The sequence below is a fragment of the Oncorhynchus kisutch genome, linkage group LG19 (assembly GCF_002021735.2).
Source record: "Oncorhynchus kisutch isolate 150728-3 linkage group LG19, Okis_V2, whole genome shotgun sequence".
NCBI lineage: Eukaryota > Metazoa > Chordata > Actinopteri > Salmoniformes > Salmonidae > Oncorhynchus > Oncorhynchus kisutch.
In genome coordinates this window covers 5065769-5089099 of record NC_034192.2, presented here as the reverse complement: position 1 = coordinate 5089099, position 23331 = coordinate 5065769, and the positions used below count along the sequence as shown (strand labels likewise).

The 23331-nt window shown below is 44.0% G+C and overlaps 1 protein-coding gene across 2 annotated transcripts in view; it reads right to left on the bottom strand.

The window, feature by feature from the left end:
• Positions 1-408: 408 nt before the first annotated feature.
• LOC109910293 (liprin-beta-1-like) overlaps positions 409-23331 on the bottom strand; it is a 31069-nt gene continuing 8146 nt past the window's right edge. Inside the window, exons 2-26 of one of the 2 annotated variants that reach the window (XM_020509438.2) lie at positions 19622-19717; positions 16004-16212; positions 14794-14874; positions 14382-14495; positions 14081-14191; positions 13087-13179; positions 11699-11801; positions 11015-11076; positions 10845-10911; positions 10553-10677; positions 10262-10329; positions 10066-10129; positions 7863-8013; positions 7585-7617; positions 6734-6878; positions 6406-6525; positions 6046-6196; positions 4120-4231; positions 3937-4025; positions 3616-3738; positions 3298-3423; positions 2963-3151; positions 2521-2679; positions 2202-2267; positions 409-1578 (exon numbers count right to left, since the gene is read on the bottom strand). In XM_020509438.2, coding sequence (XP_020365027.1) covers positions 1450-1578; positions 2202-2267; positions 2521-2679; positions 2963-3151; positions 3298-3423; positions 3616-3738; positions 3937-4025; positions 4120-4231; positions 6046-6196; positions 6406-6525; positions 6734-6878; positions 7585-7617; positions 7863-8013; positions 10066-10129; positions 10262-10329; positions 10553-10677; positions 10845-10911; positions 11015-11076; positions 11699-11801; positions 13087-13179; positions 14081-14191; positions 14382-14495; positions 14794-14874; positions 16004-16212; positions 19622-19685 — 2754 coding nt within the window. In that variant the 5' untranslated portion in view covers positions 19686-19717 and the 3' untranslated portion in view covers positions 409-1449. The remainder of the gene's footprint in view (positions 1579-2201; positions 2268-2520; positions 2680-2962; positions 3152-3297; positions 3424-3615; positions 3739-3936; positions 4026-4119; positions 4232-6045; positions 6197-6405; positions 6526-6733; positions 6879-7584; positions 7618-7862; positions 8014-10065; positions 10130-10261; positions 10330-10552; positions 10678-10844; positions 10912-11014; positions 11077-11698; positions 11802-13086; positions 13180-14080; positions 14192-14381; positions 14496-14793; positions 14875-16003; positions 16213-19621; positions 19718-23331) is intronic. The other variant, XM_020509439.2, reaches the window with a different exon arrangement.

Sequence of the window (23331 nt, the reverse complement as noted above, 5' to 3'; positions counted from 1 at the left end):
TACTACTCGAAAGTCGTCTTTATTCTCGCTCCATAAACTAATTCGGCTTATTTTTCAAATTGGCATGTTTTGTTTCTAAATGTTTGCGCAAGAGTGAAGGTTTCCTGTGAGAAAGTAACGGTTAATGTGATTGGATATTAATTATTCTGCCACCAGTATTTGACATTGTGTTATTTCACTGAACACTAGATGGTTTCATTGTATTTTTGGCAGTGAAACGAGCCTACTCAGGCAAGAAATAAACAAAAAAACACCCACATTTATAGCCCGTTGGAAAATGTACCATTTGAAAATGTTTAGAAATTATTTAAGAAGTGAATCACATTTATATTTGGCGTACCCCCTACGGCATTGTGCTACCCCAGCTTGGGAATGCCTGGGCTAGTATATACAGTTATATGTAGCCCATCATTTTTTACCATATTAGTTTTTATTGACAATTCTTTACAAAAAAAGATGCATAGAAACAGTACACAGTCCATTACAGTGTTCACTGGTATGGTTATGGCTTGCAGAACGATATCATTGCTTTGTGGTGATGTTTACATTCTAGAAGGTTGGGCTTCCATGTAATGTTCCTAAAATTCATGGATATTATGACAAATTCAACAACATGGGAGGACAAACCAAAGTGATAATAGTGAAATAATTTGGGACACAAACAAAACATGCAGATAGGAGCATCAAATGAGAGGACAACATGGAGAGGAAATTATAATTCTGGATTAAGCCAGCCTGCAATGTTTTGACTTCAGTTGAGCACAGCCAACTGTGGTCTGACGACAGATCTAAGTGTCCCACTGCAACTTGACCAATCTTTCAGGTTATATAATGGCTAATAATTACTTCCAAAAATAAGTCGGGACAAGGGCATACCATGTAAGGGACTCATTTGTGGATATTCAAAAAAATGTATAAAAAACTGTTCTGCAATACAATAAAAGTATGAAGTATAAAATAAATGCTCCTATGTTGAAATCTCAATTCATGCACTACATTTCGACAACTTAAATAAATACACATGTATAACTTCACTTGGGAATGCAGAGAGAGATCGTAAATTGCTGAAATGACAACAACTTAAGTCTAAGGGCATAAGTGGTCTCACAGGTTGTAGAAGCGAGCCAGTCACAGCTCTTCATTAGGTTGGCATGGCGACGCCAGCAGGGGCCAATGTGTATAAAACCTGGATTGCTGATGCTATGTAAATTGCCATATTGGTACTCCTCAGAAGGAGCACCTCCATAGGAATGAATTGAATTCTACAGCATTTCACAAAAATGTTAAAGGACAAAATTAAATGTATTTAGGTATTTATTCTATTAGGTGTCTAATAGAATATATTTGTCAAAAACAAATGTAGACATTGCATTTCTATAACTTCCAACATCTTTTTTACAATGGAGGAGTAACAAAATGGCTGTGTGGTGGCTGCAAAACAGCACCCCGTCAGTCATCTAAAGTTAATACATATAATTGGCGGGGACTCTCCCTCACGTTGGAGTCGTCATCGGTGACACTGGCCTCGGGGGAGCGAGAGGAGACCTCGCTGAAGAACTCATCTTCCTTCAGCATGCTCTGAAACATGCAGGAGAAAACACACTAAAGTCACACAGGAAAACGAAGAGATCAATAACAGTGCCAGAAGAGTGCCATGGCTGTTCTGCTAGAGCACAGCTTGCTGAGAGGTTCGTCAAGTGATTTGATGTGTGATCATGTGGGGGAAAAATTGTGTGGGGGGGGGGGGGGGGGGGTATTTTACTTATTTTTTCGATCTTGTCTCATCGCTGCAACTCCCCAATGGGCGGCGAAGTTTGAGTAATGCGTTCTCCGAAACATGATCCACCAAACCTCACTTCTTAACACCCACCCGCTTAACCCGGAAGCCAGCCACACCAATGTGTCAGAGGAAACACTGTTGAACTGACGACCGGGGTCAGCCTGCAGGCACCCAGCCAGCCACAAGGAGTTGCTAGAGCGCAATGAGCCAAGTAAAGCCCCCCTCCCCGGCCAAACTCTCCCCTAACCCGGACACTGGGCCAAATTGTGCACCGCCCCATGGGACGCCCGATCACAGCCAGTTGTGATACAACCCAGGATCAAACCCGGGTCTGTAGCGACACCTCTAGCACTGTAATGCAGTACCTTAGACCGCTGCGCCAATTGGGTGGCCTCATGTGAGCATTTTAATGACTTCTTACCGTCAGGTTGTCGATTTCCTCAGAAAATGCTCCTATCTGCCTCACAGCCCCTTCCGAGTCCTCCATCTAGGAATACAGACAGTGTTCAAGAGCACTTCACATGGAAAATGAAAAGTAAACAAGCCATCCTCTTGTGGTACCACATTCCACCCTAATCTGTTCATTAGAGTGCTCTAGCCACACCTAAAGCATGATCATTAATGCTTATTAAATAGTGGAAGGGGCGCCAAAAAGCCACACTAAAACGCCCATAATAGTACCTATATCCATATAGGTAACACATTCCCTGAAGTGGAAGTGGTTAATGACAGTCCCTTACCTGCTCCAACTGGTCCAGGTCGTCCTCGTAGCTCCTCAGGCCCCCCTGGAAGCTGCTGTTCTTGGGCATCTCCACGTCCATGGGGCACACGTACTCCTCGCTGTCCTCCTGGCGCTTCTTACGCAGGGTCCCGAAGCCACCGAACGACAGCCTTCTGGGCTGGAGGAGGAGAGAGGATGATGGAAGAGTGGGTCAAATGGGGACAAACGTCTGTGTGCCGATAGAGTTAAAAAGCAGTCCGTCCTCGTCTCCTTTTCCTGCTGACCACTGATCTGACAGGACACAAACCTATCCAGTCCATTCACACATAAGTGGTCATGAGGCCAACTTAGAGTGGAGGGACACAGCCAAGGTCACTGATCAGATCAATAAACCTACACTGATCCCCAAAGCTCTGTATGTCGAACAAGATGCTGCCTCACAGACAGCGAGTTGACCCTACCTTGACCTTGGCGGTGGCAGTGAGCAGGGTGTAGTCAGGGTTCTCCAGACACTCCTGTTTGCTGTGCTGGGCAGCGGAGCCGATGAGCAGGTGGAAGTGGGTGGCCAGGTGGCGGCGCAGCAGGGTCTTGTTGGGAGGGATGTTGAGCAGAAGGGCTAGGGACTCCACATTGAAGCGAGGCTCCAGCACCTGAGACAAGGAGAGATGCAAATGAAGAGTGAGACACCAGTAAAAAGGCAGTCAATGTATGTATAAGCTGATGAAGGCATGTGTTCCTGAAATGAGTCAGTGGCAAGCCAATTCAAACAGAGACCCCCCCCCCCCCTCCCTCTCACCATGACCCCCCCGTGCACACCGCTTCCCCTCAGGTTAGGAGCGTACTCAGCCAGGTCCACTGATCTCAGCCACTCCATCACTCTGTGATTGGTCCACTGGGAGATCTCCGCTGGCGTGATGTTATTCTGGGGAGAATTTTTTTTTTAAGTTGGTGTTAATAAAAACTATTTTCCCTACATGAATAACACCACTGAAATGTAACTGAACTGGTGAAGTGAGAGGCCATGTCTAGTGGACATGGATATGAACGCACAGGGACAGAAAGAACGAGAGAGGAAGAGGGATACTTCATTTATTTAGTAGTGTCTAAACCGTACCTCGTCAGAGGGCCGTCGGCGGAGGCAGTTGGGCTCGTAGAAGTTGAGCCGGAGGACCTGGATGGCTCTCTTGATGCTGAGGTGGTGGAGAACACTGCCCACTTTTAGAGACAGCAGGTCATCCTGAAGGGGACATACACTCATCTCTGTTAGGAGAATGTCTACTGTCAATCAATTGGAAATAAAAGGACACTAGACATTCAAAAGATGATCACACAAAAACAAATTTAATTTAATTTAATAGACTTTATTCATCCCCTCTGACATTGATTCTAATTCATTTTAGCCGCGTTAGACCGACTATTGCAATTTAGCACTCACCACAGTCATGTAGTGTAGCATTCGCCCATCGACCCTCCCCTCATCAAACTGGCTCTTATACTGCGGCAGACCAATGTCATCAAGCCATCCTGAGAAACACCAAAACAACTCAATCAATAACAATTCACAAAACAGAAAGGTATTCAATTCTTCATTGCTAACTCTGAGGCTGTGGTCACTCACTGGTCACCCAGTTGTGGTCCAGTTTGGCCTTGCTGACATCCTCCTCTGATCCCAGTGCCTGGAGAGCCAGCTGCAGCTTCTTCCTGTGAAGGGGCTGTTTGATCCCCAACTCCTGTTGCCACAGAAACATGTATGGGTTGTTTAAGACATCTCACATACTGTACAGTTAGGAAGAGCGTGATGGAGAAAATAGATGTTTGTCAGGACATACAGTGGGGCAAAAAAGTATTTAGTCAGCCACCAATTGTGCAAGTTCTCCCACTTAAAAAGATGAGGCCCGTAATTTTTTAACATAGGTACACTTCAACTATGACAGACAAAATGAGAAGAAAAAAAATCCAGAAAATCACATTGTAGGATTTTTAATGAATTTATTTGCAAATTATGGTGGAAAATAAGTATTTGGTCACCTACAAACAAGCAAGATTTCTGGCTCTCACAGACCTGTAACTTCTTCTTTAAGAGGCTCCTCTGTCCTCCACTCGTTACCTGTATTAATGGCACCTGTTTGAACTTGTTATCAGTATAAAAGACACCTGTCCACAATCTCAAACAGTCACACTCCAAACTCCACTATGGCCAAGACCAAAGAGCTGTCAAAGGACACCAGAAACAAAATTGTAGACCTGCACCAGGCTGGGAAGACTGAATCTGCAATAGGTAAGCAGCTTGGTTTGAAGAAATCAACTGTGGGAGCAATTATTAGGAAATGGAAGACATACAAGACCACTGATAATCTCCCTCGATCTGGGGCTCCACACAAGATCTCACCCCGTGGGGTCAAAATGATCACAAGAACGGTGAGCAAAAATCCCAGAACCACATGGGGGGACCTAGTGAATGACCTGCAGAGAGCTGGGACCAAAGTAACAAAGCCTAGCATCAGTAACACACTACGCCGCCAGGGACTCAAATCCTGCAGTGCCAGACGTGTCCCCCTGCTTAATCCAGTACATGTCCAGGCCCGTCTGAAGTTTGCTAGAGAGCATTTGGATGATCCAGAAGAAGATTGGGAGAATGTCATATGGTCAGATCAAACCAAAATATAACTTTTTGGTAAAAACTCAACTCGTCGTGTTTGGAGGACAAAGAATGCTGAGTTGCATCCAAAGAACACCATACCTACTGTGAAGCATGGGGGTGGAAACATCATGCTTTGGGGCTGTTTTTCTGCAAAGGGACCAGGACGACTGATCCATGTAAACGGAAAGAATGAATGGGGCCATGTATCGTGAGATTTTGAGTGAAAACCTCCTTCCATCAGCAAGGGCATTGAAGATGAAACGTGGCTGGGTCTTTCAGCATGACAATGATCCCAAACACACCGCCCAGGCAACGAATGAGTGGCTTCGTAAGAAGCATTTCAAGGTCCTGGAGTGGCCTAGCCAGTCTCCAGATCTCAACCCCATAGAAAATCTTTGGAGGGAGTTGAAAGTCCGTGTTGCCCAGCAACAGCCCCAAAACATCCTTGCTCTAGAGGAGATCTGCATGGAGGAATAGGCCAAAATACCAGCAACAGTGTGAGAGAACCTTGTGAAGACTTACAGAAAACGTTTGACCTCTGTAATTGCCAACAAAGGGTATATAACAAAGACATTTTTGTTATTGACCAAATACTTATTTTCCACCAACATTTGCAAATAAATTCATAAAAAATCCCACAATGTGATTTTCATGATTTTTTTCCTCATTTTGTCTGTCATAGTTGAAGTGTACCTATGATGAAAATTACAGGCCTCATCTTTTTAAGTGGGAAAACTTGCACAATTGGTGGCTGACTAAATACTTTTTTGCCCCACTGTATGTAGCAAAGTGAACATTACTATAAGCTTTAACCTTGTGGGTTTCATTAAAATGTCTAGCGACACAGAACTTAAACACAGAATGCACGAAACGCCTCCTGGAAGCTCCACTGAGCCGTCCTACCTTCTCCAGGTCATGCTGGGAGGCCTGCAGCAGGGTGAATCCTGAGCAGATCCACTGCTGGGCTTGAGCCACTTGCAGCCCCAGGCCCTGCTCATGCAGCCACAAACACACCTGCTCCTTACTCCACTGAGCAAATGGAGCGTCCACATCACTGAGGGGGGAGAGAGCGAGCACACTCACCTTTAACGTGGAGGGTAAACAGTACATCATTCATTCCCATTTGCTCCTCTGACACCACAAAATCCAAAAACTGTAATACTGTAGACTTATTTCCAATAAACTTCTGATCCCTTCCTCTACGTTTCTAGTTACCGATACTAGACTGTCTCTCTGTGTGTGTAAGAGGTGAGCTTCACATACTTGGCGCTGTGCTGCAGGTCACGTGACCAGCCCAGTCGGGGGCCGGCCGTGGCTCTGACTCCTCCCCGTCTGAACTCAGTCTCCTCCAGGTCTAGTGAGGTGGAGTGACTTCTCTTCAGCCTAGAGGGGCCAGAACACAACACGCCTAAATATCCTGCCATGCTCTGTCCTCGTGTTACAGCAAACCCTCTGTCCTCGTATTACAGTTAATAAAGCAATAGTTTCATTTAAAAATCCTGGCTCCATCTTAATTCATCTTTCCCAAATTCCTTGCATACTAACTCCTCACCTCCTAAACTTAGGGAATAATGAGAACATTTTAACCAACCTGCCTAAGAACTTCTTAAAGCCTCTGGACTTCTTCTTGGCCTCTGGTGAGGAAGGTAGGGTCTGGCTGCTGTCTCCTCCCTGAGGTTTGTCTGGTGGGGCACCAGCCAAGTCCAAGTGGTCTGTGCCATTACGCTCGGTCTCAGCTGGATTCAAAACACACACACCTGTTAGATCAACAGCCGACATCTGACAATCCACCACTATTTAGGAAACTCCGGAGGCCAAAACTGTCCAAGGACTACAGCTGTAATGGCCACCACAACCACTTCTGGACTACATCTTCCACTAAACACCACCAGGAATACGCCAAGAACCACTCAAAAGCACCTCAACTCGATCCGCACATGCAAAGGACTGGTTGGCATGAACTGCTGATGCAAATTCATAGATTTCCGACAGTAAAAGACAAATCTCAGAGGCGCATCTTTAAGGACAGCTAGCAGAGTTAAGCGGCATCATTGCAGATGGTGTCACGTCATGGATAAGGAACAACTGGATAGGATTTAAAAGGGGAAAGAAATCCCACTAAAAACCAACCCAGCTCACACCAGCGATCAACTCAACTTTTCACTTGCTTGATACAAGTGAAAAATGAAGAGTAGGGAAGATGGAGATAGGGGCATATCTAGGGATTCTTCACACAACAATGTAACCATCCAATCAGCCTCAAGAGGGTTCAGAAAAACAGACTGATGTTTCATTTAGTCTACGATGGGTCTGGTTGTATGGTAGATGGTGATCACATTGTTGCACTAGTATCCCTGCACACATCCAGTGTTCATCCTGATCTGCCATACTGCAGGCCTGGCCCGTCTGTGGGGCTCTGCGCTGCAGACTACTGTACTGTACCCAACGTAGGCGCACTCGCACTCCGGCTGCGATCTTCACATCACATAGAGCCATGGAGAATAGAGAGAGCAAGGACAGAACATAGTTAACTAGTGTGAATACTACCAGACAGACAGAGACAGACATAAGAAAACACACATTAAGGTATTGAACTGTGAATGTTTTTTTTTACATCATGAACAGAGAGTAGTATTTATTGTTCATACCACCCCGTGCAGAGGAACGAGCACCCTTCTCCCTGTGCCCTTCCTGCCCCACCCCCCAACGATGAGACTCACCCAGATTTGGGGCGCTGGACGTCCTCTTGCCTCCACGCATCTTGAAGAAACCACGTCCAAAGGAGGAGCGGGCCTTCTTGTTCCCAAAGCTTTCATTACTGCTGGGGTTTGATGGGGAGGTGGATGGGGGGCTGGGCACCTCAACTGTGGTCTAGAAAAGGGGGAGGGGATCATTATGAGTACATAAATCTAATAAAATATTTGACATGCCAGTAAACAAAGTCAATCTCCCAATAGAACCAGCTCCATAGTTCTGCTGTTGTACCACCAGGTGGCAGTAGAGTAACATGCCTGTCAAAAATACACATTGCTCAAAACAACCCATTGCTATTATGATTCCGTATCATCCGGACAGACAGTCCAGAGTCCAGTCAGCTGTCACAGTGGGGCTCAGTGACTCCGCACTCCATGTGGGGGAGATAAGAGATAGAACTATGCCTTCTTTTATGACTGGCTCGTTTGGGAGACATGACTCTGAGACTCTCCCACGTTGAGAGGTCAAAAGGTCAAAGAGGCTCTAGTGTTCTAATTTGGGTGACAAAAATAGGGGGTAGAGAGATCTGATTTAAGACAGTCAGGCTAGAGAAATGGGTCCGTAACCGAAAGGTTGTTGGTTCTAACACCCGAGCCGACAAAGTGAAAAATCTGTCAATGTGCCCTTGAGCAAGGCACGGAACTCTAATTTGCTCCAGCGGCACTGTACTACTATGGCTGACCCTGTAAAACAACACATTTCACTGCACCTATCGGATGTATGTGACAATAAAAATATTTTTACAGTGCCAGTCAAGTTTGGACATCTACGCATTCAAGGCGTTTTCTTTATTTTTACTATTTTCTACATTGTAGAATAATAGTGAAGACATCAAAACTACACATATGGAATTATGTAGTAACCCCAAAAAAAGTGTTATAAAAAAAACATTTTGATTTGTTTATGAGATTCTTCAAAGTAGCCACCCTTTGCCTTGATGACAGCTTTACACTCTTGGCATTCTCACAATCAGACAGGTCGCAGTTGTAAATAAGAACTTGTTCTCAACTGGCCTACCTGGTTAAATAAAAAAACGAGGTAGTCACCTGGAATGCATTTCAATTAACAGGTGTGCCTTGTTAAAAAGTTAATTTGTGCAATTTCTTTCTTTATGCGTTTGAGACAATCAGTTGCCTGGCCGGGGGTATCGTCGGACGGGGCCAGTGTCTCCCGACCCCTCCTGTCTCAGCCTCCAGTATTTATGCTGCAATAGTTTGTGTGTCGGGCTAGGATCAGTCTTATATGTGGAGTATTTCTCCTGTGTGAATTTAAGTCCCTCTCTCCCCTCAGGTTTCTGTAAATACATTTGATTGATTGATTGACAAGGTAGGGGTGGTATATAGATAGCCCTATTTGGCAAAAGACCAAGTCCAAATTATGACAAGAACAGCTAAAAAAAGCAAAGAGAAACGACAATCCATCATTACTTTAAGGCATGAAGGTCAGTCAATTTGCAAAAACCATCAAGTGCTATGAAACTGGCTCTCATGAGGACCTCCACAGGAAAGGAAAACCCAGAGTTACCTCTGCTTCAGAGGATAAGTTCATTAGAGTTACCAGCCTCGGAAATTGCTGCCCAAATAAAAGCTTCGCAGAGTTCAAATAACAGACATCTCAACCTCAACTGTTCAGAGGAGAAAACAGAGTGAAATCGGGCCCTCAAGGTCAAATTGCTGCCAAGAAACCACTACCTAAGGACACCAATAATAAGAAGAGACTTGCATGGGCCAAGAAACATAAGCAATGGAACTTAGACTGGTGGATATCTGTCCTTTGATGAGTCCAAATTTGAGATTTTGGGATCCAACCGCTGTGTCTTTGTAAGATGCACGGTAGGTGAACGGATGATCTCCACATGTGTGATTCCCACCGTGAAGCATGGAAGAGGTGGTGTGATGGTGCTTTGCTGTTGACACTGTCAGTGATTTATTTAGAAATCAAGGCACACTTAACCAGCATGGCTACCGCAGCATTCTGCAGCAATACGCCATCCCATCTGGTTTGCGCATAGTGTAGAAAATAGTACAAATATAGAAAAACCCTTGAATGAGTAGGTTTACCCAAACTTTTGGCTGGTACTGTATATAAACTCCATGATGGCAGCAAGTCAAGGTCTTTCCAGTTAACCCACTATTCACCATCACCCCAGGAGAGAGGGGACAGTCTTACCTGCTCTGTGTTGCTGTTTATGTGGCCCAAGCTACCTGCTGAATGTGGTGGGACTTCTGGTGGACTGCAAAGAGAAAGGAAAGTTAATCGACAGTCTAGACCTAGAGATGATGAATATACAGACAAACTAAAACAGTGACCCAATGTGCAAATAGTCCATGGGAGTGTAGTTTGTCCAGAGAAAAGCCAACCTCACCTGTCTGTGTCTGGCTCCTGTATCAGGCTCTCCTGCACCAGCTCTGAAAACACTGCAATAGATGGAATCTGGGAGGAGGGGATGAGAGAGGAATACAAGAGTCAACGTCACTAAATTCATGTGTCGTCAATGTCGCAAAGCACAGTTGACAGTTTCAAATGGTTAGGTAGTTGCTGTCCAGCTAAACCAATACCCCAAGCCTGTTGACTCTCACATTACGTTGTGGTAAGGAAGTCTAGTCTCGGGTCCATCCTGTGTGTGATACATTGTTATGACAGGGGAGGTTGTTACCTCGTCACAGCTCCTTCCTGTCTCCTCCCTAACCACCAGTGTGGCCTGGTCTGCATCCATGGCGACCTGAATGGAGGGGGATCTGTCATCCTGGATGTCATCATAATTGTCTTCATTCAGTGTGTCTGGGCGGGGAACAGTTATAATTGTTACACAAAATTATCAAGTCCATTATTCTACACTATCAAACATGTGATTGATCTAGTCCAATAAATAGAAATGAATGGACTATTGCAATGATACCGATAAAACAATTCATTACTAGTTTCACACCCCTTTAACATAGTTTCACCTTTCATCAAGTCCTGGACCTTCTTGTACCGTGTGATAGACTCCTGAAGCTCCTCGATCCTCCGGTCCTGTGGGTGAAGGATGGTAGATCAGAGTTAGAAAAGCCATTGAGATTCCCATGCGTCAACTACAGCAGCCTTTATGAAACAGTGTAAACAGGAGCTTCAGTACCTTGTCATTGCTAGCTGACATCAGGGAATCCATGGCCCTCTTCATCCTCAGCATGTCCACATCTGGAAAACAACAAGCGTGCCCCACGTGGATCAGACAGAAAGACACATTGTCTGGTGTCTACTGCTGTCTACCCACACTGGTGGAGTCTATAAAGAACAACATGCAAGTCAAGTTCACTTAAGATACAGGAGTATATGGAGTATATGGGGCAGGTTCAAGGACAATACATTCTTAAAGTGAATACATTGCACTCTACATAAATTGCATACCCCTTTGGTAAATGGGTGATAAGAGCCTCAGCTGTGGGTTGAAAGAGTCAGAGATCATGTCTAAACATGCTTGGTATGAGCCCTGAAGACAGATAAGACGATAGTAAGGTGGAAAGTACAACATCTCCCTTTCTTCCCCATCTGTGTGAGAGTGAGACAGGATGCTTTGAACATTGTATTTCAGGGGGAAAGCCCAATGCTCAGGCCATGTCTTGATGGTACCCATCATTACTTAAGGGGACTTAAGGGCAGAAATAACTGCAGACGAATTAGGAAAAGGAATGTTGGAAAAATGTTGCCGTAAATCTGTCAAGGTGCAAGTTAAGCCTATTGAAATATTATGGCTCCTCGTGTGTATGAGAGTGAAGTGAGGTTCCCCTCCCTCCCACATGTCTAGTAACCGTACTCCCACCTTTCTCTCCATCTGTTCTGTCTGGGGTCAGCACTCCCTGTGTAGCCTGGTCTCTTAGCCTCCTCAGCTCCTCCAGCTGCCTCTGAAGAGTCTGCAGTTCCTCCTGAATGGGAGAGGATCATGTTCGGGACCATTCTGACCTCATTAAACTACAGATACATATCTAGGCCCATATTCATAAAGTGTCGAGGAGTAGAGGGGTAGACTATAAAGCACGATCAATCAGCTAACTTGCCTAAATATTCACAAATGACTTTTTTAGAGATAAACTTGAATGGGCATGGCCTAATTGACTCAACAACCAAAAACACCTAAATTTAGCTTTCTTAATGAACCAGAAAATCAGTAGCTATTTCTGGTTGTTTATTAAAGTCAGCTGGCTAACCCAATGAACCTGCGTTGTAGTGTACCCCTTAGGAGTGTTGATCTAGGATCAGATCCCCTGTCCATTCATTTTTATCGAACATGTAAAAATCCTACTAGAGAAGCACTCTTCGTAAGAGACGCTTTATGAATACAGGCCAAGATCTAGATAAAAACCCAGCTAGACAGAGTTTGACCAAACTGAAAGTAAAACCCCAGTCTGATGCCAACTGTGATGCAGGGCAGTATGCCCCAGAATAAGGTTAGAGTGAGGATACATTCTACCAGAGGACTGGTGTCTTAACCAGAGAACCATACAACAAACACTGTAAACATGTCAGTTTCTTTCACATTCCACTGAGAAAGAACAGCTCCATTGGGATGTTAATCTCCAGCAGAAGGTCATCCGTGACCGTTCAGCTCCACCCATTAGTTTAGCTTACTTAGCCAAAGGTTTAAGACATTTTAGCATCAATGTACAGTTAACATACAATTAAGGGGATCAAGGTAGGAAGTGAAGAAAAACTAGTGTGTTAAGAAATCTGCAACTTATACTTAGCTGGTAGGAGAACTTAGTCAAAGTGGAAGTGTGGTGAAAGTTGGAAAAGCGGATAGGGTCAATGGACAGAGGGAAGGTTGAGAGGCCTGTAGGGACAGACAGGGAAAAGCAGAGCACTCTGTTAACTTCTGCACCACACCTCCAGTGAACTTCAACCTGCCCATGTTCCATTCCTAGGGCTGCACAGGTTAGCACGTTGCAGGGGAGAAGTTAGCCAAGCAGGAGTGAGAGATGAGGAGAGAGGAGACAAGGGGTATAAAACCCTGAAGGAAGGTGGTATTAAGAGTGAAAGCAGTGATATATAACCAACACACAAGGGAACGATAGATTCAGTACCTACATGATGTAGAAAAAGTGTAGAGTGAGTCAAACGTAATCTGTGGACCATATGTCATGCACAATCTAATGTGAACAGATTGATCTAAGTCCTTCGTATTGCAGACAGATTCTTAGCCATGCTACTCACTTTGGTGGATTTAAGTTTCTTCTCACACTGCAGTCTTTTATTCTCCATATCGGTCACCCTGAACCGCAGGTCATTGACTTCCTGGTACAACCCCTGGGGAGGTAAAAGACTACATTACCCACAAGCCCAAGGGGGGTCAGCTGAGAGTTTTGGAGCAAATTTTGGGGATGTTTTTGTGGAGTGAAAAATCCCCAATGAGGCACCAAAGATTATTTAGAGAGCGAGACACAGAGAAGCCCACGCCAACACGGAGACAGATTCTTGATTTGGAAGGAAGCGTCATGGTCAAACTGCTTTTATGTCATGGATAATACATACTCCTGTACCTTGGAGCAATTACTGTATAGATGGAGCACTCAGGAAATATGCATCGTCATTAAACAAGAATGTGCTACATGATTCACAACGCATACATTTAGACAAGAGTAAAACTACCCAGAGCACCGTGGGTAGGAAAGAAGAAATGGATCAGACTCAGGGGTGTGTGATTTACAGCCGAACAAAGCCCAACATTAAACATATATGGAAGACATTGCTTTTCCACACACTGCTCCCTAAAGGTTATAGTAGTGTCGGGAAACCCACACTCAGGATCCAATATCCTGATTCCTCCAGCCCAGGCCTGCTCAGTGCTCGTGGATTAGGTGTATGGAATCCCTGACTGTCAGACTCCCAGCTTCTCTGGAGGGGAGATTCATTATTTTATGAGAGGAAACAGCTGCTGGACCAAGGGGGTGTTTTGGCACTCCCTGCCAGCCAATCCACCCGGGCCAGGATCTGCATGACGGATCAGGGCCCACTCCATCCAACGGAGACGGACCTCTGCATGGTCTCAGTGTGAACTATTAAACGTTTGGGTGACTGCCAAGATTCATATAAACTCACATTCTACTATGATAAGACGTCTGCCTGCCGTTGAACGAAACTCCAAATATCTGCCAAAGACATGATATCTCTGTGAGGGTGAGTCGATTCCCATAATGCATCCGTGTACCTCACTATCCCTGCGATCTCTCGCCACAGTGGTCAGCTTCAGTTTCAGACTAGACACCTCGGTCATCAGCTCCAGCTTCTGGGTCTCCAGGGTGGACCTGGTCAAGAACTCCTGCACAGGACATACAGTCATAGTTTCAGTCACAGAACAGTAGGAGCGAAGTGTATTAAACAGTGTTCAATCAGAAAGATCATTTGGATCAAAAGGCTGACCAATACCTTGAGCCCAAGGTTCTGTCTCATAATAAGACAGAACATCCTGCTAATAACCATAATACACTGCAACCCTGCTGGGGCCTCACCTGCTGCAGCGTTTCTTCAGTAGCGTCGAGTTTCTCTCTGTGCTCCTCCAGACACATGTCCAGATCCCTGATCTTCTCCCCCTGCACCTCCACCTGGTCTGAGAGAACACTCACCTGGGGACAGTCGTCACTCAATAATATGCCACATGTCATCTGCGTGTTGTTTTCAGGGTATGGGTTAGTGATCTAAGAGCATGCTCGGTGATGCAGGTCTTCCACTCACACCATGAATAGGTAAAAACTACTGAATTCAACAGCTACCTATCAAATACACTTTAAAACAGAGCACCCTTGCTAATGTACGGTTTGCATGTACAATGTATTTGCTAATGTACACATTTTCTCAATATGGGGTGGTATTTCCTATTTGTTAAAGCTGGTCTCTGCTTGTTCATGGCCTCGTGACACACACCTGGAGGACGAGACACTCCTTATCGCTCTCCACCCGTGACAGTCGATCCTGGTAGATCATGGCGGAGTCATTTCCGTTGGTCTGAAATCAAACAACCAAAGCCATCAGACGGCTGATCGCCAAGGTCTTAGAGAGGCCATAAATATGGTCAGGAATAACACTTTGCCCTATCACCATACCAGGAAAGACTCTTGACCCTAGGAATAGAGCAGCCTCCAGTCATATGGAAGAGGTACCGCTCCATCTCAAAGGCCAGCATACAGTATTCAGGTGTCATAGCATCCCTACATTGAAAGACATCACATGATTTTTCCCTGGGGGGAGGGGGCGGACGGGACACACGTGAAATGCATGTTATTTGAGAGCCACGTGAAGGTCGATAGGGTTCTCACATGCAAGTGCTTTGTGTGTGACTAAAGTGGAAATTGAATCAAAAACTAAACTCCTCTTCTCATATTTCACACAGAGAAAGAAAGGGCTTGAGGGGGAGGAAAACTGTGCCGCACTGCGAGTCACCTCCAGTGAAGAGGATGGAAACCATTTCAGACACCACTCCAGAGACACTTCGTCACTCACAAAGCATGTCATCACACAATAGCCATACAATCAAAGTAATAAAGATATAAATAACAGGTAAGAAGACACAAAGCAGACCACTGCCCATGCAATCACATAAAAGGAATCTAGTCTAAATAAAAGTACTTTGATCTTCATGTGTGGAATACTCATCAGCAATACATTTTCCATGATTACACTCAACTTCTGAATATATCAGGCATTAAAGAGATTCTCCGGTGCTTCTGTATCCCTTTTAGCCAATAGTTCTGAAAGTAGCGCTCACGAGCCAAAAGTTTATGTACCACATCATTGCTCTCTCTCTGCTGTGTGTGTGTGTATCTAACTAGCTGCCACTCAAATGGCAAGGGGTTGAAGCTAATTGTCTAGAACTGGAATTGCTAGGAGGCTGGCCCATGACGGGGCAAATGATGGGAATATAGAGCAGCACTCCTTCCCGAAAAACAGTTGCTTTCAAGACAGGGATTTCATGGCCGATTGAGCTAAGACAGTAATTCTGCATGTATGAAATACACATTTAACAGGTTTAACAAATACTTAGTTCCAGAGCATGTCTTTAACAATAGTAAAAATACAGACTAACATTAACAGTGTTTGCATTTGCAACAGTAAGAGAACTGAGGGAGTTACCTACCAATTGACCCTGCTGCAGCCACTCCACTAGGCCGTCGGCGGTGGTGTCAGGGACCTGGCAGCGGAGGCCCTCCCGCTCATCCTGGTCCATCATCTCCAGTGCCGCCCGCAGGTCCTCCAGCAGGTGCAGCGCCCGCAGGCTTCCCAGGAAGGGAGAGGTGGGCGACTGGCAGTCAAACAGCCCATTGGAGTAGCCCATGGCCTTGGAGCCTGTTGGGGCCAAGGTTAGGAGAGGAGTGGTTAGGAACAAATAAGGAACTTAGAAGCATAGATATACCGTACCAGTCCAAAGTTTGGACACACCTACTCATTCAAGGGGTTTTCTTTATATTGTAGAATAATAATGAAGACATCAAAACTATGAAATGACACATGTGGAATCTTGTAGTAACCATGAAATTCTTCAAATAGCCACCCTTTGCCTTGACAGCTTTGCACACTTTTGACATTCTCTCAACCAGCTTCATGAGGTAGTCACCTGTAATGCATTTCAATTAACAGGTGTGCCTTGTTACAAGTTAAAGAAATTCCACAAATTCCTTCCAAATGCATTTGAGCCAATTAGTTGTGTTGTGCCAAGGTAAGGGTCGTATACAGAAGATGGCCCTATTTGGCAAAAGACCAAGTCCATATTATGGCAAGAACAGCTCAAATAAGCAAAGAGAAAATGACAGTCCATCATTACTTAAAGACATGAAGGTCAGTCAATCCGGAAAATGTCAAAAGTTTCTTAGAGGATAAGTTCATTAGAGTTACCAGCCTCAGAAATTGCAGCCCAAATAAATGCTTCAGAGTTCAAGTAACAGACACATCTCAACATCAACTGCTCAGCGGAGACAGTGTGAATCAGGTCTTCATGGTTGAATTGCTGCAAAGAAACCATTACTAAAGGACACCAATAAAAAGAGAAATGTTTGGGCCAAAAAACACGGGCAATGGTCCTTATACCGGTGGAAATCTGATGGTCTGATGAGTCCAAATGTGAGATTCTTGGATCCAAACGCTGCGTTAACGCAGACTAGGTTAAGACCAGACTAGGTTAACGGATGATCTCTGCATGTGTGGTTCCCACCATGAAGCATGGAGGTGGTGGTGTGATGATGCTTTGCTGGTGACACCATCTGTGATTTATTTAGAATTCAAGGCACACTTAACCAGCATGGCTCCCACAGCATTCTGCAGCGATACGCCATCCCATCTGTTTTGCACTTAGTGGGACTATCATTTGTTTTTCAACAGGATAATGGCCCATCACACTTCCAGGCTGTGGAAGGTCTATTTGACCAAGGAGAGTGATGGGGTGCTGCATCAGATGAGCTGGCCTCAACAATCACCAGACCTCAACCCAATTGAGATGGTTTGGGATGAGTTGGACCGCAGTGAAGGAAAAGCAGCCAACAAGTGCCCAGCATATGTAGGAACACCTTCAAGACTGTTGGAAAAGCATTCCAGATGAAGCTGGTTGTGAGAATGCCAAGAGTGTGCAAAGCTGTCATCAAGGCAAAGGGTGGCTACTTTGAAGAATCTAAAATATAACATGATTTGTTTAACACTTTTTTGGTTACTGATTCTATAGGTGTTATATCTCTGAGTCACCGTATCTCTTCTCTTCACTATTATTCTACAATGTGGAAAATAGTCAAAATAAAGAAAAACCCTTGAATGAGTAGGTGTGTCCACACTTTTGACTGGTACATCTATAGTTTTAGCCCTGTGATTAGACGTTTGAGCCTCTCCCATCCTCTCCTAATTCCCTTCAACGAGGAGGATGAAAGGCAGTATCACCAGGTGGGATGTCATTGACCCATGTGATGCGCTACAGATGTGGATTTCTGAATGTGTCCTGAAAGTCACATACCACACATTTTAAAAGCAAAGAAAAACAGATTACATATCGATTCCAAAAAAATGTTGGGTGCAAGAGGCCTGAGCGGAAGCTTATTTGTTGGACTTGGAAAAGCCATGTTTCCAGCATGTACTATAATCTGCTCGACAGCATCTGTCAACCGGCTCCAAAAGGTCAACCTTCACAGAAATGTAGAAGAGAAACATAAATATTGGGATAAATAAATAAACAAGTCTTCCCTAAAAGGCAGCCAGGGAGAGTGTGAACACTGTGGTTTCTGTGGTAACAGGGGCTAGAGGATGTCACGTGATCAGCCATCCCTCTTGGAAAGGTCAATTCTATAAATTACACAAGTCAGTGGAAAAGCCTGGGCTCATAAAGCTGTCTCCTCTGCTCATCTACCATTCCAAAAAGTATAGTTCCAAAACCTCCCTCTGGTGTCTGACTTGTACCATTTTTTTTATTGCTTTGGTGCAATTGTCATTCAGAACGTGGTACATTCACAACTCTTAGTTCAACACTCAAAACAGAAATCAAAAAGGCAGTTTCAAAACAAAGCACATTTGCAATTGACTAGTACAAGACACAAGATCATAGACACTTGTGTTTCATCTAAAAATACATGTTTCATATTGCAATTCATGTTTGTTTTCATTTAACTAGGCACGTCAGTTAAGAACACATTCTTATTTACAATGACGGCCTACATCAGCCGAACGACGCTGGGACAATTGTGCGCCGCCCTACAAGGACTCCCAATCACAGCCGGGTTGTGATACAGCCTGGATTCAAACCAGGGTGTCTGTAGTGATGCCTCATGCAGTGCCTTAGACCACTGCACCATTCGGGAACCCATGTTCATATAAAGCTATTTCACAATGCAATGTTCACATTACTTTTGATATGATTCTCTTCTATTTGCTTAAAATACATGTTATAATTACTTAATCTGACTGTCCTTAATTGATGACAACTTAAAGTTTGGTAAAGCTATAGATTTTACATGGTTTGTCAACTACAGAATGTATGTAACAAATTCAAGTTTATTGGTTGCGTACACAGATTAGCAGGTGTTACAGCAGGTGCAGTGAAATGCTGGTATTTCTAGCTCCTACAGTGCAGTAATACAATACCAATATGCAAATATTTCAGAAAGTCCAAAACAAGAAACACATCCCTTATACAGTAAACCTGTATCCAAAATGTATTTGCTGGGGCCACACCGCTCTACAAAAATTGCATTGGCCAATACAGTACTGTAATACCGTAGTATTCCATTTACATAGCAGAAACTTTTATCAATAGTGACTACAGTCCACATATTTGGTATGTGACCCAAGCAGGAATCGAAACCCACAACTCGGGTTGCGAGTGCCATGTTTTAAGTACTGAGCCACATACATGACCACTACAATAAATACAGAACTGTAAAATACAATACAGATGGAAGACATAGGACTTACATCCCCATGGGCGTGCCACCCTCCCTTCAGGCCATGGGGCACGCAATGCCTGTAAATCATACTAGCAGTAGGCCTTGAAGAATAATTGGTTTCCATCACTGCTGAAACAATGGAACGTCTTGCTTTCTCATATTGGAGGACTGCACTGGGAAACATCCCAGACCAGTACCACAGCCACATCCTTAGAGCAGCAGCATGGGAACCCTAGTCCTGAGGATTGATATCAGGGGCTTATTTAAGAGGCATTTATGTACATATTTGAGGGGGATCAGCCTCACAGTTAAGAATGTGAGTGAGTTTTGCACGTTACCTGCTATGATCCCATCCATTTGCTCCAAGGCGGCTGCCAACATCTCGCTGGCATCGGACATCATCTTCACCCCCCCTCCCCCCCCCCACTGTGAATCTGAAAGAAAACAGAAGTGTCAAGAAAAAGACCAATGTCGCCTCAACAGCCATTGCCCAGAAGACTACAGCCATTGCCCAGAAGACTACAGCCATTGCCCAGAAGACTACAGCCATTGCCCAGAAGACTACAGCCATTGCCCAGAAGACTACAGAGTACAGTACAAGTTAGACGATGTGCGTGTAAAAACATCAGTCTGAAAATGGCATTTCAAAGGCTTTTAAAACTTGAGCAGTAAATGACATGAACCCCCTGTGAAGTTCAAGTCTACACATTATACACAGACAGAACTAAAGTGGACAGAGACCACCCAAGAGTCAGGACCCCCTACATTACAACACTAGCAGATTTGACAACTTTAGTGGTAATTACAGTAATATTTGATAAAAGGCGTTTCTATGCACCTTAATTTGTAAGCCCCTTCCTGGTAGTAAGGATAATGTTCTAGCCTACAGTTAGTTGTAGAAGGAAACTGCAAATAAGATGTAGGTTTTTCTCCCTCCATGTGAATGGGACATTAGAGGATTCCCATGTCTTGTGTGATCAAGTGTAATTACAATGCATGGCAGAGGAACTGTGGAAAAGGATTGTCTCCATCTGTTTGATAAGCTCGCTAAACAGGAAATTGAAGCCCAATTGTCTGGTATTTTTTTGTTTGGGGGCATTATGGTGTCCCTGGTACATTTGAATGAATATGAAATCATATTCCCCATTAAACTTTATTTTTTTTAAATACATCAAATTGAAAAGGTTTCTAAAGAATATATTATCCATCATGAATATTCATGGTTGTATTATGACATTTTAACTGTTGTATTTCTCCCCCGATGCACTGGCTGAATAAAATGTGTCCTAGCCTCCTACCTCAGAGTCAACAGCTTTACTCCTACCATACATACATACATGCATTCTCCTATACTGTAAATCTAGTGGCCTGAAGTTGTTGGGAATTTTTGTGCCTCACAACTTCCCCATTGATGACCGCATTTAGGACAGACCTCAGCAATTAACTTTAATTATGGGGTCAAGACTCAAGCCTATGACTGGGTGTTTACTTGGAAATAGTTTGGGGCCTATTGGGTGTTTCCATGGAGCAGGTGTGGGGTAACTGGGCCACCTAATGAAAAGAGAGGATAAGGTGATTGTAAACTGCCAGGCTGTTACCCAACATTGGCATATGGAGATTTCCAATGTAGGCCAATGTTCTTAGTTGATATTGACCGTCTAGGTAAAAACAATTGATCAGTGCCACTGGAATCAAAACCAGAAAGGAATCTAGGACCATGGCATTGCGAGTGAAGTGAACTGTAAGTAACCACAACATGAGAGTCAAAAACAAAGAGGAGCTCTCAGAGGCAAAACCACAGTGATTTCTCACCCCAGCAAAGAAGCAAAGATTCCCTGAGACCAGTCATGGGGATTGAGAGTTGGTTCTTATCTGGAATAATGGTCCCATTCTACCAGGGATCTCTCCCCACAGCATGTTGGCTTGACTGGAAATCCAAGCTTCCATAACAAAGCATCATTCCCAGCCTCCTGACCTCAGGATGTCACATGCAGCTCATTCACTTAAATGGACCAGATAACTTCACTTTCATGGTAGGCCTAACGTTATATTACATATTGAATTCACGAAAATAAATGTACAATCTGAATGAGAAATGTAAAATAGCCTGAGAGGATATGAAATCATCATGACGCAAAATCAATTGAATTGGAGGGTAATGAGAGCGCTCTCCTTGTCCAGGGCAGAAGGGCAGCATAACTCAGGGTTGGAGGGGGCCTCTTATAGCCTCATTGATCTTTATTAGAGGCAGGGAGAGGGAGCCTGCACATTCAACACTGAGGGCATTGTGTCCGGTCACTCACTTCCATCATGGGCCCTTTAGGCTACATGGGTAATACTCCCTCCAAAATAGGCTCACATTCACCTTGCTATACAGCTGCACTAGTCAATAAACAATGATTCATTGTGCCAGCGATGGAAGTGCAACTGAAAAGGGAGTTGCGCAAACAAACATTTTCCAGTCGAAAACAATTCCCATTTTATAAAGATGTCCACATAATTGTCTTGGATGGTTCACAACCTTCAAAAAGCCACATAAAGCAGAATCAATGTTCACTGTACATTCCAACTGAAATCATCTGAACGTCGTTATCGTCAAGATTCATTATTTGCTGACTTTTTCGGCTGAAATGTACTGCACCAAACATCTTAGTTAGATGTAAAATTACGCATCTAAGATCTCTTCGGGAAAAACTTCAAAACTAATGACAGATTTCTTGAGTTATCTTACATTAATGCTGATTATTTTGGAGGAAGTGTATACTGGCTACAGCATCTCAAAATGGACACTATTGCCGCTCTTTCTTATAAGAGAGTACGCGAGCACACTCATTCGGTTAGCCGAGTATGGCTAGGCGCCAGTCAAACTGAAACATGGTGACGCCTTTAGTACCATTGCTTTTTCCTCCCATGGCATTTCCTTCTGATGGAGGGCCATCTCACTCTAGGGAGGGAGGCAGCTTTATTTGGTCAGCCGTCTGTCTCACACCCCAAGAGGGAAAACCAAAACTTGGTTGTGTTTCTAACTGAAACAGCAGTTTAAGAATCCAAACGAACGTTCTGTGGGATAGTAAAATGAAACTAACAAGGAGCATAAAGAAAGGGCAGAGGGAAGGCACTAAAGCAGGCAAACTTAAGTTACTGTGACATCATAATTCAGATGGTCGAATCCTTCGAGACACAGGAGTTTGTACAAAAGTTTCTACCAAAGATTAAAGATCAGTAAATTTGCCAAGATATCATATAACTTCTTCAACTTTTATCCTCTTTTACCCCTTCTGCTTCTCTCTCACAGCTTGAGGTCACAGTAAATTAAATGGTACATTCTGGATCAGAATATGAGTATTATTCCAGTCTCACATGACTGATAGTTAATAGGGGCTGACCATAACAGTTAACATGTGATGTAAATACATTAAATGGGCAACTGCACTTCTGGATTTGGCCTCGTTTTGAGTATTATTTTATAAGCAAAGAGTTTGCGGCCATGACTGAAGCCAAACCAGAGTTGTCTTGTGGGTGTGTTATATTCACATATCGTACCCTGGCAGGTACTGTTTGTCCCTCATGAGTCACCGTAGCAACAACATAGTGATTCTGACTATTTTAACCAAGTGGCTAAGATAAATCAAGAAATCTGTCATTAAGATGTTTGTGCACCTTAGTAATTTGAAATCTAGCTAAGGTGTTTGGTGCAGTATTTCTCAAGTAAAAAGGTTGCATTAAAAACTAGTCAGTGCATTGCATACAGTGTATCAAGTGAGGAAAGTCTGGCTGTGTCCTCAGGACTGATTTCTTAGAACAGGTCTACAACGTCCTCATTTGCAAGCTGTCAAACTATCCTACATAAATGTCCATCGAAACGGACCCATGAGCACAAACATCTGAAGTTCATAGGTGCATGTCAAATTGTGTGTCAAATGAAAGCGAAGAGTCTATATTTTTGTGAAATGAAGGCATAAACATTTTCCATCTTAAATTTGGCAACAGTAAAGTATTTGATTTCTGGATTAACAGATGGAAACATGGTCTTAGAAAACATCTATCA